The sequence below is a fragment of the Orbicella franksi genome, chromosome 15 (genome assembly GCF_964199315.1).
Source record: "Orbicella franksi chromosome 15, jaOrbFran1.1, whole genome shotgun sequence".
Taxonomy (NCBI): domain Eukaryota; kingdom Metazoa; phylum Cnidaria; class Anthozoa; order Scleractinia; family Merulinidae; genus Orbicella; species Orbicella franksi.
Genome location: NC_138159.1, coordinates 4,636,552 through 4,655,129, shown reverse-complemented (window position 1 = coordinate 4,655,129; position 18,578 = coordinate 4,636,552). Strand labels below are relative to the sequence as shown.

Below are 18,578 nucleotides of genomic sequence, written 5' to 3'. Positions count from 1 at the left end.
GAGACGCTCCTGTCCCTGCTTGATTGACCAACAGTAGATAATTGCATGTTCCTGTTATCAACTTGTAGGAAAATAGCGTGACGGTTCCTTTTTTACAGAGAGGTATTTTGTTTGGAAAGAAAACGAAGTTTAGAGTCGACTTGTTTGAGAAACGACCCTGATAAATTATTGGCTTCTAAACATGTTCATTGATATGTAAGTTCTGTACATAGAACACGTTACAAACTCTACTGTTGTATATCTTCAAAAATTGATCGTTCAGTAATGACAATGATTGAAATATGCTTTGGTTTAGAGTGGAAGAGACATGAGTCATAATAACTGACAAAGTAACCCAAGGAGAGCGTAATCCTTTGTGAAAGCATCGGAGGGGCATGTCGTCTCGTTTAGGGATGTTAGTCACAGATGAAGAAAAATAGCATTTTACAACCTCATTGAAACTTCATCCAGACGCGAAGTTGATGACCCCCAAAACGGAGCAGTTCTATTGCCATACTGACCTGCTTTAATTCCAAGCGTTTAATTAATTCTAGATATAAAAAGAAATATGAAAAACTTTACCTTTGCTAGCTTAACACATAAAATTTTGAATTCACGTTCTGGGATGGGTAAGTGATCGTAGAATTTGGGGAAAAGCGTGACGACCTTTTCATCAAATTTGGGACTTAATCGGAATTGTCGTTTAAACCGTCTTTTTCAACGGACCTTTCTCTGTTTCTAATCCCTAATTTCGTTGAAATTCGCCAAGCGTCGGGATAGCTAAACCTCTAGGAGACTACACTATTTCGTTATCGAAATCCTTCGTCTTGTCACGTCGTTCTAGAAATCTGGAAATCTACGAGCGCGTGCAGCGTAGCCACTTTCTTGTTTGTTTTGTTTTGATGTTTGTCGTTTTCATTAGTCATTCCAGCAAGTTAACAACCCAATCTCATAGTCTTGAGAATGTAGTTTAGTAACAAAGTTAAAAAAAACTTTAAAAGTTTATTTTCAATCTACTAACAACTGATTAAAGTTAAGTTACACTGACTTTTGTCTAACTCGCTCATTTCGTAACTGTGTGAGTTGACGCACTTACCTCTCAGTTAGATCAGAATAACTGACTGTCTTTGACGTCTTCTTCCAAATTCGCACATACGATTCCTAGCGAAGCGAAGGAAAATTCGACAGTGTCGTTTCATCATAGTAATGGTTTGTAAAAGTACCTTGTGATAGCAGTGTTTGCAGTTGTTCATACATGCCCTCTTCCATAGCTCGGAGTCATGCTGAATTTACCGAACTACCTTCTGAAAATTTTAGAAACAAGGCTCCTACTTCACAAAAAGCCTGTTTATCTTAAGTGTGTGCAAAAGTAGCAAGGAAGTTGTGACTTTTATTAGTAGCGAGAAGCGCACGAATGGTCCTGTTTGAAGGCATAGGAGACTTTTTGTCAGCTAAGGATTTAAAAAGTTTAGGTGTGACTTCTTTTGTTGTAATATGCATCAACATACGGCGTCAATCCCATACAAATAATGTATGTGATGTATATACGCAATACATCGTAATTTTCTTGAAAACTCAACATCAAGAACAGCAATGGTTTGAACATAACATTTTATCGTATAGTCAAAATTGCAAGTGCACTGACTTTACTAAGCGCTTCCGTAACCAAACTTAGTGTGACTGACCGACCTATTACAAACTGCTACTTACCTTTTTATGTAAATAAAAGTAAACATTCAACCAAAAAACTCCAGGGATTGATTTATGGGCTGTTACATAAGCCAAGGAATGAGCAACCCAAATTGAGGTTTGATGACTGACAGATCTAGAACGGAAAATATGCCTTTAGTTCTGTCACGAGACACCTGCTGCATGATTGACCATCAGAAAATAATTGCTTGTTCCTGTTTACGTCTTACAGGAAACTATATTGTTTGGAACTGAACAGATCGAACTTTTCTCAACTTTTAAGAAAAGACTTTAATAATTAGATTGTTATTAATAAGAACATTTGTACATTGACTCGAACAAGTCAAACAAGTCGATCGGTCAGCAATTGACTTGGACGCACTATTAAAACTACAAAGAGTCATAATAAAAGACACGCAAATTATGCCCTGAAGCATAGTAACATTTTACAGTTGTCATTGAAACGTTTCACTGAATTGAAGTTGAATTGATGATCCCAAAGCTTCAAGTGTTCTGACACCACAAATTCTTTTTTTTTCGTTCATTTAGCAACTGTAAACAACACCACGAATAAATCCAAACTCTAGTCGACATGATATGTAACCAAAATAATTTCTTCAATGCCACGTATTGCATAGGGTCGAACCTTTTTCTTTTTTTTCGCAAGAATAAATTTCTCAAACGTAAAAGCATCTTATAGTATTCATGATTTAGCGTAAGTGGAAACCAGACAACAATCATATTAAAGTAAACGGTCAGCTCAGTTGACTGAGAGTGGTGTATTTTTTTGGCATTTGATTCATTGTCTGAGTGTAGTACCAATATCCCTGATGACTGTTTAATAATCACCATTGTTGTACCAAAAGTAAATAATGTGTTCGCTCCAAGGCAAATTTGGCACCGAGTGGTCTTGTGGTAAGAATGTTAATGTTAAAAACAACTAGCTAAGAGCTACTTGGACAGTTGTTAAACAACATCTAAGGGCTACTGGTGGTTCAGTTTGTCGCTCTGCATCCGCTTCGCACATTTCAGTGTGCAAATACCTTCTAAAGACTAAACCAAGTGGTTTCTAGTTTGGGGAGTATTGCGCTCATCAATCCCTGGGGGGACGTGCAGCCTTCTTGTTAAGACCCTTGCCTTATTTCTGACAACATTGCAAAAACAGTGTGCAAAAAAATGTGATGACATTTCGATACCATATCTCAGACTTCTAAAATCAAATCAAAATAGTAGGTGTGTATGAATGTATTTATTGGGCAAAACAGTTCCTGCTTGAAAGGATATGTTTTGCGGGTGATCATGTATTCCAAGGAACAAAAGAAGTTGAAATGTTATGCTAGTTATTTCAACACTGCATGATCTCCAGTGATGCAAAACCACTTTTGGCAAAGTCTATTGAAGTCGTCAAACTGCATCGTCATGGCAGAAAGTGTTTTAAGAAAAAAAAAGCATGGTTTGAAGATCGAAGCGAAGCAGAATTGATTCGATTGATTTGATCACGTTTGGATACCGTATCTCGCTCCTCTAGAATGAAATCAGTACAAGTGTATGAATTTATTTATCGGGCAAAGTCGATCAACTTACAATAACAGTTCCTGTTTGACGAGACAAAGAAAACAAAGAAAGGATACCTTGTGCGGATGATGTATTTCAAGGAACAAAAGATGTTGACATATTATACTAGGTATCTCACACTACGGTCCAATATTCACAAATCTCTTGTGATGCAAAGCCAGTTTTTGGCAAAGCCAATCTTAGTAGAAAAACTGCATCGTCATGGCCAAAATTATGGAACGTTTTGAGAAAAAGGCAAGGTTTGAAGTCGAAAGCGAGGCCGAATCGATACTGAACAAACAAAAGTTCTATAATGTTGAATGTCCTCACGTTAGTTTTCTCTGAGTTGCCCGCGCATAGTTCGATCTCTTTCCAAATAAACTTAGACATGAACATAAACAAGAAATTATTTGCAGATGATGAACCAAGTAGGGACTGATGTTGCGATAGAAGGCATATTTTTAGTTCTGTCAGTGGCCGAGTGGTTTAATTTCATCCAGCCCCAACTTGAGTGTTTTTGCGCTTCTTTAGCTAATCTATCAGCTTAAAGTGTTTCAGTCGCTTGCGATGTTTTACATGAGCGCTGTGACATAATTTTATCAATTAACAATTGATTGTTGTTGAACATAAAAGGAACAAAGAGACAAATTACACACCTTAATTCTTTAAATTCTTGGTCTAAAAATGGATCGAGAAAGGATGCAAAATAATTTTCGACCCTAACTAGCAACTGGTGACTGGTGACGAGCGAAAGCCGGAAGTCGGGGTTCCAGGAAGTGCAGTCGTCCTTTCAAAACGTGACGTGAGGTAAGTTTTAGCCATCTCCGAGAATTCAGTACCTATTACTGACTCTGCCTTGATTTGGCTTCGTGATGCTTCTGGGAGAGGACATATACAATTTTGATCTACTCCGAATGCTTCTGTAACATTGAAGGTAAGTTTGCAAAGTAGTTAATGAAATGACGCAGCGATATTCAAACTTACCTTCTCTTTCCAAATGCTACTTTCGAAAAAAAATTCCCCCAACCAAATCAAACTCGTCATTTCGGCTAAGCAAAAACTGACCTTACTTGTGAGCTTTGGGTATGTCGTAACTAGACCGGGTAAGTTGATTTTCGTTGGCGTTTACTTCTAATGATACGTCGTCGTCGTCGTTGCTTAAGCTCCATGATACATCTGCCTGAACGACCGATAACACGAAAAATTATGACGAAAACGACAAATTCAAGGAAAATGACATCTTAAATGAAATTTCTACCACAAACGATTTTATTAGCGACCAAAAAAAACGACGTATTTGGAACACGTCGACGAATTCATTGGTGTGTGACATCAGAGAAGTTAAGCATGACCTTAATTAAAGCAAAAACTGAATTACCTCTATTTGCAGACTGCAGACTGCAGATTACATTTAGACCTAAATAGAAATCGGGTTATTCTGAATATCACTCAGGTTAGCCTGTAGAGGGCTCAGATTAGCCTAAACTACCAAAAGTCAGACTGGATTTTGCGCGCCGTAGCTTTTATTTTTTAGGTGCCTCGATTTTTAATTTATTGCCTTTAGGTTTAAGAAACATTAATTCTAGAGTTTTATTTAGGAAAGCCTTGGACGATTATTACTTGTAATTTCTGTTGTATTTTTAACGGTTTTTAATATGTATCTTATTTTATATATCTTAATAGTTCTTGTTTATTAGTTTTTAATTCTTAGCAGGCCCCCGTTGATAACAGTACTTTGTACTGAAGGGTTATCCTGAGGATAATTATTATTATTATTGTTGTTATTATTATTATTATTATTATTATTATTATTACTATTATTATTATTATTATTATTATTATTATTATTATTATTATTATTATCGTCCTCACGTAATGTTTGCTTAGAGTCCTTAGGTCCGAGACCAAACCATGGTCCTGGGGCATTATTATTATTATTATTATTATTATTATTATTATTATTATTATTATTATTATTATTATTATTAATATATAGATTTAGGCCAGCCTAAAAGCGGAGCTCCTCAGTTATTTTTCGGAATGTTGTTGCTAATGAAAATAATCCAACATGTATGAGGTAAATTGCGAATGATTTAATAGTTTCAGCCGGAACTAGTATTACATCAGCAGATCGAGGTGTAAGATGGTGTGATTATGAAATATAGAGCCACGATTTCAAGGATTTCTGGGAAGCTACCAAAAATCTTGATCACATAACAGAACTGTCTTCTGTGCTTTTTGGTGGCATTTCTTGTTCTTTCCTACCTTATTCAGAAAGACAAGGCATTGTCATTAATCATTATATTCTTCCTTAGTCAACATGGGGACTCCCACACAAAAGAAGTTTACACATTTTTTTGTTGTGGGGACTGATTGAAATGCAGTGGTTACAATATACTCAGTCCCTGAATCTCTACCAAATGAAATCTCACAAAAATACCAAAACAGTATACATATGTGAAAAGTTGGAAAGTTTGGTTTTCTAACTTGTCCCCAAAGATACATTTAGCCATCTTCACTATTGTATGGAGTCTCCTCCTGCTGGAAGGGTTTGCAATACGCAAAATCACCCTCGCATGAATGGTAATTACGATATTTTTTTTTTGCTGATCATGAATACTTGCATAGGCTTCTAATAATAATTTTATTATTCAATTTTAATGTGATTTGTTCTTTTTCTCGACTGGCATTGTGGACTACAAGAGCTGCGATTGGGTTCCATTGATTAATTTTGCTATGATTAAATTATACCAAGAATTATCAGTGAGTTAAGAGGAAGTTATGTTATGTACATGTATTTTGTCTGCACTACACAACCAAATGCACTCAAAGGTTATGAGGCATAGGTACATTTGTCAGAAGAGCCCAGCATATCCAAGATATGTTTTGATTGACACATCAATTAAGATAATTTACAGCAAAATGGATAAAAAATACATCAATATCCTACATGCACCAAAGCCAGACATGGGGTTATAAGGCAATCGTTTAAACAACAGATTGAAATAATTTATAAATTAGAGAACACTATTTCTACAACAGAATGGAACAAATTAACCTTATCGGACATTGCGAATGGCAAGGCTGTCTGTAGAATGTCACAAATTTCTCAACCCTTTCTTTCTACAAAAATGCTAATCCTGCAACTTTGCTTAAGACCCAGTTCTCCATTTCGTGTTGGCAAAATATCAATTTATGCCATGTCCAATGCAGATTATCACAAAATTGATTTAAAAGCTCAATAAATATCATTTTAAAGCCAAAAAGCCAATTATTTAAATAAACCATGAGTAAATTATCTCTAAGAAAAACTGATTAAATTAACAGGCACTTAAAAATAATTAGTTAATATGTGTTTCTTAATAATGTAATGCAGTGTATCTGTCACAATGTTGCAGCTATGATATTACTACAAACAGGATGGGTTGCAGAACTGAACCTCCAAGTCAGTTTATTCAATGAACTTGGTGCAGAATTTATAATCCCATCAAGTTGTCTGTAAATACAGAGAAACCAAACAAAGCGTTACAATCATAAGTAATGAATTACTAAACTCTTTCACATGTACTGTATGAACAGTGTATGTTCCATTAATATTGGGGATCTCTCAGAAGCTGCATCCATGATAAATTAATTTGTGCCCAGATGCATTTGTTTATAGAACTTTTCACAAATTAATATCTCTGTCATAACAGTGACCTCTGTGTTCTCCAACAATTAGCACACAAGAAAAATACACTCAGTAAGATATTGTTTACAATAAAAATCAATGCCTATAAGCAATCATAAGGACCTTAAATTTATATTACCTCAGAAATATCTCACCAGGCCATGGTTGCTTTGAAAATCTTTGATGTTTTAATACAGGCTCCCCATCTGTAACCTGTTCATATATTGACTGACAGGAACAGGCATGTAATTCCTTTCTTTGATATACAGTGTACTTCATTGTTAGCTGTTTACTGAGTGTTAGTAGTGAATCAAATGCTAGGGGTTGGTACTCCAACTTTCACTGTGGCAGGCTCTGCCCTGAGATACAAAGCAAACTTACATAACTGTTATGAACTTCGCCACTTGCTTTCGAGAGCAAATGCAATTTGCTTCAAACAAGCAACTGGAACATTGAGGGTTACAACAATGTGCACAGTCCCAATCACAGGTTCATCCAGGCTGTTTGGTTGTACATATAACTGTACAACTGTATATGAGTTCAGCTTCCAGAAGAAAATCAGAGTTTGTCACGATAAATACTGATGTTCTTGCCTACTCAATGAATGAATGTGCAGTTCCAGAAGATATTCACACCCAACACCCATTCACGGCCAGTCTTTAGAAATTCCAAATTAAAGTATCAGGAATCAAGAGCTCTAATCGAGAAAAAACCTCCATGTGGGGTATGAATCTTTTCTTGAAGAAAACAATGTCTGAGAAATCATTAATTACAAAATAATGTTTAAGAAACATCTTACCTTTCAGAGAATTTTGTAATCTACACTGTCTGGCCAGTTCATATACATGTATTTGACAAGTTGACACTGGGCATGTTTGTAAATTTGTGCACTTCAACATCACATTACTATGTAGTAGCACTGGCCAACTAAAAACAAACAGCATAATTTGGTTAATTAATATACACTGTACATTATTAGGTTGAAATATTGGTGTAGATTGTTGCACATCAACAGATACAGAAACTATTTGCACCTGAATCATAATGAGTGAAAAATCGTCCATGAGACATTTGCATGTACATGTAACAGCCCTCCACCTCAGAACCATCACAGATATGATATGATATTTTTAAACTCTCTGAAATTTCAGATTATTCCAGATTAACATATGCACATACATCATCTGGGGCAACCCTAAAACACTGAATTTGGAAACCGAAATCCAGAATTCAGAATCTGGAATCCAGAATCCGGAACCAAAAACCAGAATCTGGAATCCAGATATTATGAATGATGATAGAAATAATTCACTTCAGCAATGTCTAATAAATAAATATGAGCAAAAATCATTTTGTTGTTATTTATTTTCTTGGCTTTACTTCAGCCACAGACTGTAATTGCTAAAAAATTATTGACTAGTTCTGAACAACCCTTAGCTATATATCTGGCCCCGTTGTTCAAAAGCTGCATAAAGCTATTCATTCGGTACATCACTATCCAGTCAGGGTTACTGATTTTTTGGGTGGATAGAGTTACTCATAGCCTGCGAGCAGGCTCTAGTATCTGTCTCTATTGTCTGAGCAGGCTACATAGGTGTCTAGTGTTTTTCTGCATTGGCATGTCACCAAGAGCCTTCATGCGGCTTTGCCAATCACACCCCTAGCCCAAACACGAGAGCCTGCTCATAGGCTAAGTTACCCATCTTTTGTTCAAGCTGGCCCTGGTGAGAGCCCGGTTCTTGTCTAGATCAAATTGCTCTGAGAAGACTGGTGAGCGGCACATTAACAACAAGCTATTATAGGCTATTGCAGTGAGTTTCTGGCAGTCTTTTAGCATCTTTGAACAGCATGTGGTCTGATCTGTCAGCAAGTGAGAAGCAGACGGAAGTAAGTGTGCAACATTTCTACAAATTGTTTTAATATGATGGCCGCCAAGAATATGAAATGCTGATTTGTCACAGTATGTGTGGAAATTGTGTTAATCTGGAATTGGTCTCGTATCTGTTGGAAAAATCAAATTTCATATTTAGACCAGACGGGTTAGCCCTTGGACTTCGAAATTGGGGGGCGTGACCGTCAATGTACAGGGGGCTGCCACTGATGGATATCCTGTTCTCTATGACATTTTCTATCTTGTTCAGTATGTACTAGACATAAAGGATAAATTTATACTTCCAGTAAATTGAAGCTCACTTATTAAACAAAATGGCAATTACCAGCAAGCTTATTTTAGACACTCTCGAGGTGCTTGGAATAAAATTAAGATGCACTTTACTGAGATTCTCATAATCATAGCCCTCACTAAAAATAATGGTTGCACAATTTCAACAGACGGGAAATTTTTGTTTCAAAAAAGGTTAAGTTTGAGGTCCTTTTTACTTGGCAGCTTACTTTTTACAATCGAAAAGCTAAGCAAAACAATTTTCGCGTACTTGAAGAACTTATTTTCTTTGATTTGCAGATTCCGGTTTCCAGTTTCTGGATTCCGGTTTTTGGTTCCAGATTCCGGATTCCGGTTTCTGGGTTTTAGGGTTGCCCCATATTTAACATATTGTTTGCTTCACATTCAGTTTACACATGGCTGTTATCCAGCATAGGCAGACTTATAAGTTTTCCTTCAAAAATATATTGCAACAACTATTGCATCTTTCGTTACCTATTCTTGTGATGAAATGACACAAAATTCAAGAACAAGAAGTCATAAGCATAAAACTAACTTACATGGTAGTGCTTACAGTTCCTCTTACCGTCTACATATGCTGTCCATAAACTGATGCTGCCTGGACAATGTACTCATTATTTTTCTGATCACACCTTTTAAAACATCACTGTTATATAATTTGTCCTGAAAAAGCAATACATGAAATGTTATGCCTTTGGCACTCACCAAATGCCTTTACAAGATGTATAATGTACACCATATCAACATTCACAATTCTCTTTACTTTCATTGTAACTCTTTTGTGTCATTTTCCCTCACTTGAAGACAGGACTTCCACATTAGGTTATAATTGCCTCTGGAATCTCTATGAATTCACAGGGAGTGATAACAATTAAATCATGACTAATTTTAGCAAAGGAGGCATTCAAATGTCAGATTTTAATGCTAAGTTTATACAGTAACTTTACATTACTCTCCGTACATATATATAACCTCTCAATTATTGCACCTATAGACAGAAGGTGTGCTGGGGGAAGAAATGTTCTAAACTCTCTGAACTTTTCCCCCTTACCTGTAATAGGATGACTATTATGAACTACAGTTTGTAACCAACACCAACATCAGGTTATGTATACACATGTATATTTTGTTGTCATCTGTAATCATAAAAAAATAAAAATTTAAAATCCCCCATAAAGTTCACACTCAATAACACTGCTACATGTAGCGCTGTTACTGGAAATCAATTTAAGTGAAACTGTTGAAACAGCTCTGCCAAAATTTTTCCTAGCAGTTAAGGCAGGATAACAGAATATACATGTAGCACACTGCAAAGGCTAGAGATACACACATGTTAGTTATCAGTTAGGATTTGGTGAGCTTCTGTGCTGTAGGTATGGTGGAAAATAATAGATTATCAGAAATGAAGGTTCCTGAGACATTTTGACAGCACTGAGAGGAATTAATATATAAATTCACAAAAGAAGGAGAAGTTCTTGCCCTGTCCAGTTCTCTGTAATAAAAATATCATTTACATGAGTCATTTATAATATGTGGTTTGTGTTTAAAGCCGATATAATGCACACTCTGATTCGCCAATTCCAGTGCATTATTTACATTTACATGGTATACCTCGGTAAAACCATAAAACATTGCGTGGGACTAAAATAAAAAATATAAAAAATAAAAAGAAATGCCTAATTCATAACAATTTAAAATACTCAACACTAAAATGAATGTAATTCTTTACTTGAAAATTATTCTCCCGTAATGCCCATGGGCCAATTAGAGGCAGGCTAAAAAGTCCTAACACAAAGTAAAAGGAAATTAAGAAAACTATTGCTTTTTTCCGGAAAATTGTAGCGACTGAAGACAATGATGGAACACTCTGAGAGTGCATTCTATCAACCTGATGAGATAAAATTTAAGGAGAATAGAGAATTCATGAAGTTATATCACAAACAAATTGGTACAGGACAGGAGAAAGGAAACTGTACAGCCAGGAAGAAACTGAAACTTTCTTCGACCAGCAAAAAAGTATGCATGCACAACAAAGAAAACAGTCAGTGACATTCATTTAATAAGTTAGTAAATAAAAAATTAGTGTGAAGAAGAGAGTAAAGAGAGAGAGAGAGTGGAGATAGGAGAGCACTCTCTCCAACTAAATTGTGTATATATGTATGTAAAAGTTATTCTTATTACTGAGAAATGGTCAGGGCAAGAACTTCTATTACACTGTTCAATTTACCGAGTCAATTAGTACTATCTCACTTTTTTGGAACATTTCCATATTAAGTGTAAATACCGCATTGGGGAATAACCTCTTATTAACAAAATACGGTCCATGTACCCCCAACCAAAAGCAATGGCACAAATAACATGAAATAGCCAATCAAAATCAAAGCAGAGCTTCATTTGCAGACAGGATTGCCATGCATAATCGTCTACTCGACATTTTGGACTATATAAGCATTTCACCAAACCGAACTAATTGGACAGACAACAAAATAAAACGAGGAAATCTACATTATAAACACAAGATGCATATCACTACATCTGAGCTCGAGTATCAACAGCAAATCCCTTTTCAATGAACGGTGACCGAATAAAAGAGAGGGTAAAGAAAATTCGTTTAAGCTTGCGGTGTTAAAGTTGAAAAATTATTCACGCTTAAATTTGAATATTACTGAGAGTCTGTATTTTTGCCGACGGCTTAATTTAGCTATGCAGTCATTTCATTGGCAGTAGCTTTACCAGTCTTCAACCAATTTAACCTCGGAATTCACAAAAGCATTTCGCCAAACCGAATAAATTGAACTAACAAAACGAGGAAATCTCCATACTTTGTAATCACAATATGCAAATATTCACATAGGAACAAAAGTAAATTTAGCAAATCCTGTTCGCTTCGGCTTAAAATGGTTTGTAGACCTTTCTTGGTGTAGTTTTCAACAACAGAAGAACAAATTTTAGCAGTCTACGAAGCGGCAGTGCTAATTAAATCAGAGAAAACTTCAAAACTCGCCCGGCCGTGTTTACAAATACGATTTTGGTTAAGCTTATTTTTAGGTGTGAGGTTATAAGCTTAAATTGACGACGAAAATCGATAGAAAACATAATTTGTTTACAACTTACTGCAACCTCCAAAGCGACCCACGTGTTATTGTTTAGAGACGAGCGAAGTTAAAACGATGCAATTTTTAAAATCTCTTACAGCATGGCTTCAAATAAGGAAGACTTTTAATGGATTCCAATTGAAAATAAGCTTATATCGCCGAGGAAACTTGTTAATTTTCATACCAAACGCAACAACAAAAGTCACTTACCGCAAGTTGGCAATTCAGTTCGGCCAGTGTAAATCTTCCAGGCAGAAACTTGCAGCAAAAGTTGTGAAGACTAAACTGAAGTTATATTTTCGATAGATCAACGAATCAACCACTTCTTTCCGCTACGTTTAGTGTTTTGCAATTTCTCTAAAACACTCGGGTACGTTTGATTTCTCTAATGTTCATCACCTGACCAAATCAGGTGACTTTTGAATTTTCTTGCACGGCTGCACAGCATCACGTTCGCGCGAATTTTGAACTTGGCCATGGGGAGTTCGGCAGTCTTCTGAATCAATTTGTCGGGTACTTTCGCGTCCTTTGTATAGCCCTCGTTAGCTTTGGTTCACGGCATTGTTCGGTATTATTTCACCTCCTTTCTCTAGCCCTTGACTAGCTATAATTCACGGCATTGTTCAGTACTGTTTCGCCTCCTTCCCCAGCGCTGGCCCGCTCAGTCTTTTTCGCGATATTCTTCGCTACTTCTTTGCCTGTTAATTCTTGCTTTCTGTCTTTTGCTTCAGCGCAACCCTGTCTTAAAAATATTAAATCAACCTCCGCTATCGTTTTTCTTTAAAAATCCCGCCAAGAAAAATGGCATTCACCCGCTACCAACTGAGGGTGCATGTCTCTGTCAACCTATTAGCTGGAGTATGGCCGCCATCTTGCGCGACTCCGTCGTCGTCGTCGTCGTCGTCGTCGCCGTCGTGCGTACGCGCCCACGAGCAATACCGCTAGCCATGATAACCATGAGAAAATCAATTCATGGGTTTCCTTTTCTCCCCTATATGGGTATGGGGCTCCGCCGGAGCTCCGCTATTATTTGTTTTAATGCAGTTAGCCTGTAAGCAATGGTAATAAATAACCATGTTAGTTTAAAAATCTGCAGTCTGCAAATTCCGTACACTGCCAATTCAGACAAGATGGCGGATTGGGAGCTATCGGTACAGTCTTTTTGGTTTTGTCTAAATTCAACGAAACTGGCGGAAACTGGGCGGCTCGATAGATTTACTTGAAAGAGGGTGATTGGATTAAATAAACAATTTGATAACGTTAGCCAGGCCTTTTGAGCCGAAGAATTTAATAGTACTTAATAATGCAAGAAATTATGCAAAGAGATGGTCGATGAATTGCCAAAACAATTTAGGTGAGGACACGCTAGAAGACATGTTGCGAGGACATGATGCGGGGACAAAGATAATATATAGATTTAGCCAAGTCTAAAAGCGGAGCAATAACGGACGATAAAGGAAAAGAGAATGATTTTTTCTTGGATCAGAAACTCAAAAAATGATCAATTGTGAGTATGTATTTTTTCCAGTTACATTTTAACAAACTATACCCAACAAGCCTAACCAAGATTGTAGAAATTACGTACGCAATATATCAGGGACTTTCCAAGAGACGATTGTACAAGGAATATGTCAGAAGAAAAGTCAACAACGCGCCAGGGGTAAATTTGCGGCGAAATTTTGCCTTTGGGAGTACTCCTTCCTTCTCTCTCAGAGAAATAACGTGACTTGAGCCCTCGATCTAATCGATAAACCATTAACTGGTCTGCGGTCAACTTTAAAAAATCACGCAATCGATGAGCTCTAAACCTGAGTCCGTGATACAGTCACGTGATACTGGTCAGCGGATAGCTTGTTGTGACAGCTGTCAATTAACAATAGCGTGGACGCCCAAAATCAAAGATGTAGCTATGGTAATGGTGCTACTGTCTTAGTTTCAAGGTATTGGCGTAGTAGTAACAATCTTTTATTAGGAAGCTCCATCACTAAAAGTGGTTTACATAGAGGTCCTAATACTAGATATATACTATATAATGATACAATTAAAATCTATAAATTAGAGCTAAAACCGAAATAAATAATATTTACAACATATACACTGCAGAGATTAAAAAAAAAAATAAAAAAAATAATTAATTATAAAAGGCAGAAAAAAGACACTTCTTAAAACTTGGCAAACTTGCTGAGTTTCTTACAGTTCTCTCTAACTCATTGAAGTCTAAGTCTCGTACGGACGGACGTACGAACGTACCGACAGTCACCTGACAACCAAATTTTTTCAGATCGATGGGTTACTAAATTTTCTGAGGTATGGGGCTCCGCTATAACAACTAGTAGACTGTCTAACAAATTGAAACAGGAGCCTTGTATGCCTGCCTTTTAGGTTGGTAGAAGTTAATAAATATGGTTTATTGACCAAGTATGAGGTCAAGATGGCTGGATATTGGCCAAGTTCTTTTTTTTTTTTTTGCGTGTTTATGGACCGAGACGGAGTCGAAGTCCATAAACATGCAAAAAAAGAACGAGACCAATATCTAGTCATCTTGACCGAAAAAGCTTGGTCAATAAAGGATTTATTATGTGGCTTTCGGGAAATTTTTCTTGCGGGACACGGTGGGTAGTCCCGAGCGGGCAAGATAGCTCCATCTTGCCCGCTCGAATAGCCAATCGCAGCGCAGGATTTGATTCATCTTATCCGCTCACGGAGCTGGCCATATAATAAATTATCATATCACACGACCTACCAGTCCTAAGTTTTAAACTGTTTAAAAACAAGTCAGCTGTGTGCTTCAAATTTCAGAAAGATAGAAATGAATTTGCAGGTGACCCAAACGTTAAGTTACTTGAGGGCAAATAGTAACCAACCGGCTAGACTCAAAGGTGCACGTTAAAGGTGCAAATTTTTTTTGGTTTAGTTTTAATTGTTTCGTTTTTCACGGTTTTCTTGAGGAAAAGACTGATGGGCGATTGTAATCTTGTACTATGCTTATTCCCCTTTTTTTAAATTCTAGATCTGAAGTGGTGATTTTTTCTGCAATGAAGGAGTTTCTTAAACTGTTTCTTCGAGCACAAACAGTGCTTGGGTTCATTCCATTTCTTGTGCTTGTTATCTCAGACTGTGTGATCATTGGTTTTGGACAAAGCACTCATGCCAGAGAGGCATTCAGTTGTGACCCCAGATTGAATGCTTCCACTGAACAACGCTGTTATGACCACTACTCTTCTGGGCAGTTTTTAAAGTTTTATCTTGTTATGATGTTTGATGGCATGTTTTGTGTCCTCTGGATAATCGTCATAGTTAAAACTACTTTGGTTTTGCGGTATATCAAACGCAGACGACAAACCCGGAACAACGAGTCAGAACAACCAATCAATCCACGACTGAATTGGTCGCCGACCAAATTTATGGAGAAATCCTGTTGTGGTCTGTGCTATTTTCTGACACATGTTAGTTTGGTAATAATATTACTCTCTTATTTGTACGTAACAGACTCTGGATTTACTGCATCTTCGATGTACAAGTGTTCGCTGCAGGTAACTGACACAACTTCGATTCCAACCAACCAAACCAAAACTGATTTCTATTGCTATGATCAAAATTTCAAGGAGCAAGTAAATTTCGACATTGCCACTGCTGTCATAAAATTTATCATCTGGATTCTGTGCATGATCAGCTTCATTTACGTATTAAAGACTCCGGAGGATAAACTTATGGACACGTTACTTGGAGATGTCGCGGAGGAGAGAGAGAGCAATCTACAACGAGGTAAAACTAACAATTTGCGTAAGTCACACACTTTGTACAGTTACAAGTGGAAAAGGGATAAAGCCAGACGAACCCTGGGAGAAGGCCTTTTAAGATCACCAATTCTTGCGAATGGGCAACCTTCCATGAAAATAATTAACAAGGGACTGTTTAGCATTTTAAATGGAACGACTTCTAAAGCTGGTTACTTTAGTGGGTCTTACTAAAGTAAATCCTGAACTCTCTCTTCTCCCCCCTGGGTTCAACCTTTATATAGAGCGGGAAAGGGAAAGTCCAGAGATTGGGTTATTGTATGGTTCGCAGGATCCTCAATCGGCTTCGCATACTGATTTAATTAGGAAAAATTTAAAGTTATCCTTCTCCCAGAAATTCAGGTCAAACAGGAAACATTTCAAGGGAGTTATAAAGGGCTGAATTTAGATGACCTTATAATCTGTGCACTGCACTTCTGCACTTCTGCTCCGACCAATTCTGCTAAAGCTTGGTTAGGCTATACAAATGTGTATTAATTACTGACTTACTAACGGTGATTTTGTACAAAAAGATGTGTCTACTTAAACTTTAATACCAGTAAAACTATTCTGCCCAGTTGAATGGAAGTTTATTAAATAACCGAAAATCTTTGCATTGAAACACAACCACACCCTTTTAATAAGTCTTGTTCAAACTGAATAGGCTTTAAAAGTGGATCTTTTTATCCCTAGAAATGCCACACTCATCTGGAGGTTACGTCGAGTTACGTTCTCTTTCATTCAGCACACTACAAAGAGATGCAGAGGAGGGTGGCTCAGAGAGGTACGACTGGTCAGGGCTCTGAGTTCACACTCGCATTTGACTGTTATTCTTTCTCTCCGGGGAATGAGAGAATTTAAAACAATTTAAACAATTTAAAAATAGACGCAGCCAGCAGTATTCTCGTCTGCTTGACATATGAACTTTCGAATTCCAGTAGACTACACCGACTTTTTGTGTTCAAAGTATAAAACGCGTAACATGTAACGTCGTAACAGGCGTCGACATAACTGACAAGCTAAGCGTCTTTGTTAATTAGCTTTCCAGTACCTCTCCTGCTGGACTAACTGGCATTTTGGTTAGCCTACACGGTACTCTAGCTAGCCTTACTGAGAGCTGACGACCGTACGCGTCAAGACAGTGCTTTAAGGGAGCTTTAGGAAACCACGTCGGTGACGCCAATGAGACAATAACCAAACAAAAGGTTTCATGAGTAGAACAATGGTTCTGCACGTGCGTTTTAAATCTTGATACATTTCTTTCCCGACATCTGCAGAACAACAACGTGAAATGATAAAGTTCTTCGTATTTTTGAGAACGTGAACCACAGTGGCTGATCTTTCATATCTTCCGTTGGAATTGAACACTGTCTTTGCATGTTTAGCCTGAGCTAGTTTTTAGACTGATAGGCCTACTGAACAGATCTGCACAATTGCGCCATTCGAAGGTTAAAAAAAAATACACTTTTTACAAGACGTCATCCCCAGCGACACCGTCGTCATTCCTAAAGCTCCCTAGTTACTTAAGCCGGAGTGCTTTTTAGACAAACCACAGCTTTATGTGGGGTAACCCGAATGCTACTCAGGCTAGCCGAATTAAAAATATAAATTTTATCAAAAAAATACTTTTGTTACACCTTTACCCGCTATGTCATTACGCTGACAACCAACTCTTTTTAGTAGCCACTTTGCTGTGTTCTATTGCAGACCGGCGAGTCTGACTAGTTCTCTCATTGTTTTTTCATTTAACATTTAGATTATTAGCTCGAGCTTTCTATGAGGTGATAGTTGATGAGACCGAAGGCTCAAGTCAACTCTACACATAGAGTTGACTTGCGAGAAATCTAGAGAAAGAAATCAAAGAGATAAGGCGTAGAAAGGATTGTTAAACAGAAGGAAGATGGAGAACAGGAAAAAAGGATTGTAAATATAAGATATGATTAAGTAATTGTTAACTAAAGGTCACTTGAGTTAAGGTAAGCTTGCCAAGAACTGAATTACCTGAGAAGTATCCTAACTAGCCTGCAGAACAGGCGGATTAGCTGGGCAGTGGAGCGCGACGACGAGCGAGAAGCGCGAGACGAAAAAAACCCGCCTGTAGTCTCATCATTGTTTCGCTTTAGCGTAACGCTCTCTGCCCCGCTAATCCTCCTGTTCTGCAGGCTATATTCGAACCTATTTGGGAGTAATATTCCGAGCAAAAGGCCTAACCACGCTTGCTGTTTTCGTACATTTTAGAACCCATTACACGGGTAACACCCTATCATGCTAAATCTGTGTTACCCAAACGCAAAGCAACGGTTACGAGCTCAATGGCTTAGTATCCTTCAATCTCGTTCCCAGAGTCTTCGTTCTCCTTGACCAGCGGTCGGAAAACGAGAGCTCTGGGAGCAACCATTTCAGGCATGCGCCATAGATGCAGACTGCGCAGTGAAACCGGATGGGTAGAATTCGGTTATTTCAAAATGATTGCTCCTAGAGCTTTCGTTTTCCGACCGCTGGTCAAGGAGAACGAGATTGAGTATCCTTTCCATTGAGGGAAGTGCATGCGCATCGGCGTAACGGTTACTGCGCATGACTCGTTAAAAATGTTTTGTTGGAACCACTGCTGTTCTTGATGTGGAGTTTTCGTG

At 37.5% G+C, this 18,578-nt stretch overlaps 1 protein-coding gene and 1 long non-coding RNA gene across 6 annotated transcripts; one reads left to right on the top strand and one right to left on the bottom strand.

Moving 5' to 3' along the window:
- The first annotated feature begins 2,381 nt into the window (after positions 1–2,381).
- LOC145469777 (uncharacterized) lies at positions 2,382–18,573 on the top strand. 2 transcript variants are annotated; one of them, XM_081453583.1, is made up of 2 exons: positions 2,382–4,156; positions 15,180–16,731. In XM_081453583.1, exon 2 carries the CDS (start codon positions 15,205–15,207, stop codon positions 16,138–16,140), a length of 936 nt encoding a protein of 311 aa, XP_081309709.1. In that variant the 5' UTR covers positions 2,382–4,156; positions 15,180–15,204; the 3' UTR covers positions 16,141–16,731. The 2 variants fall into 2 exon arrangements, with proteins under 2 accessions (XP_081309709.1, XP_081309710.1); XM_081453584.1 differs by lacking the exon at positions 2,382–4,156 and having other exon boundaries at positions 14,647–15,934; positions 16,639–18,573.
- LOC145469832 (uncharacterized) lies at positions 5,294–14,652 on the bottom strand. 4 transcript variants are annotated; one of them, XR_014042375.1, is made up of 3 exons: positions 12,380–14,650; positions 7,032–10,210; positions 5,294–6,718 (listed from the first exon to the last, which is right to left on the bottom strand). It is a non-coding gene; the product is annotated as an uncharacterized LOC145469832 (long non-coding RNA). The 4 variants fall into 4 exon arrangements; XR_014042374.1 differs by lacking the exon at positions 5,294–6,718 and having other exon boundaries at positions 6,736–7,251; positions 7,692–10,210; positions 12,380–14,652; XR_014042372.1 differs by lacking the exon at positions 5,294–6,718 and having other exon boundaries at positions 6,736–9,737; positions 10,126–10,210; positions 12,380–14,651.
- Positions 18,574–18,578: the final 5 nt, after the last annotated feature.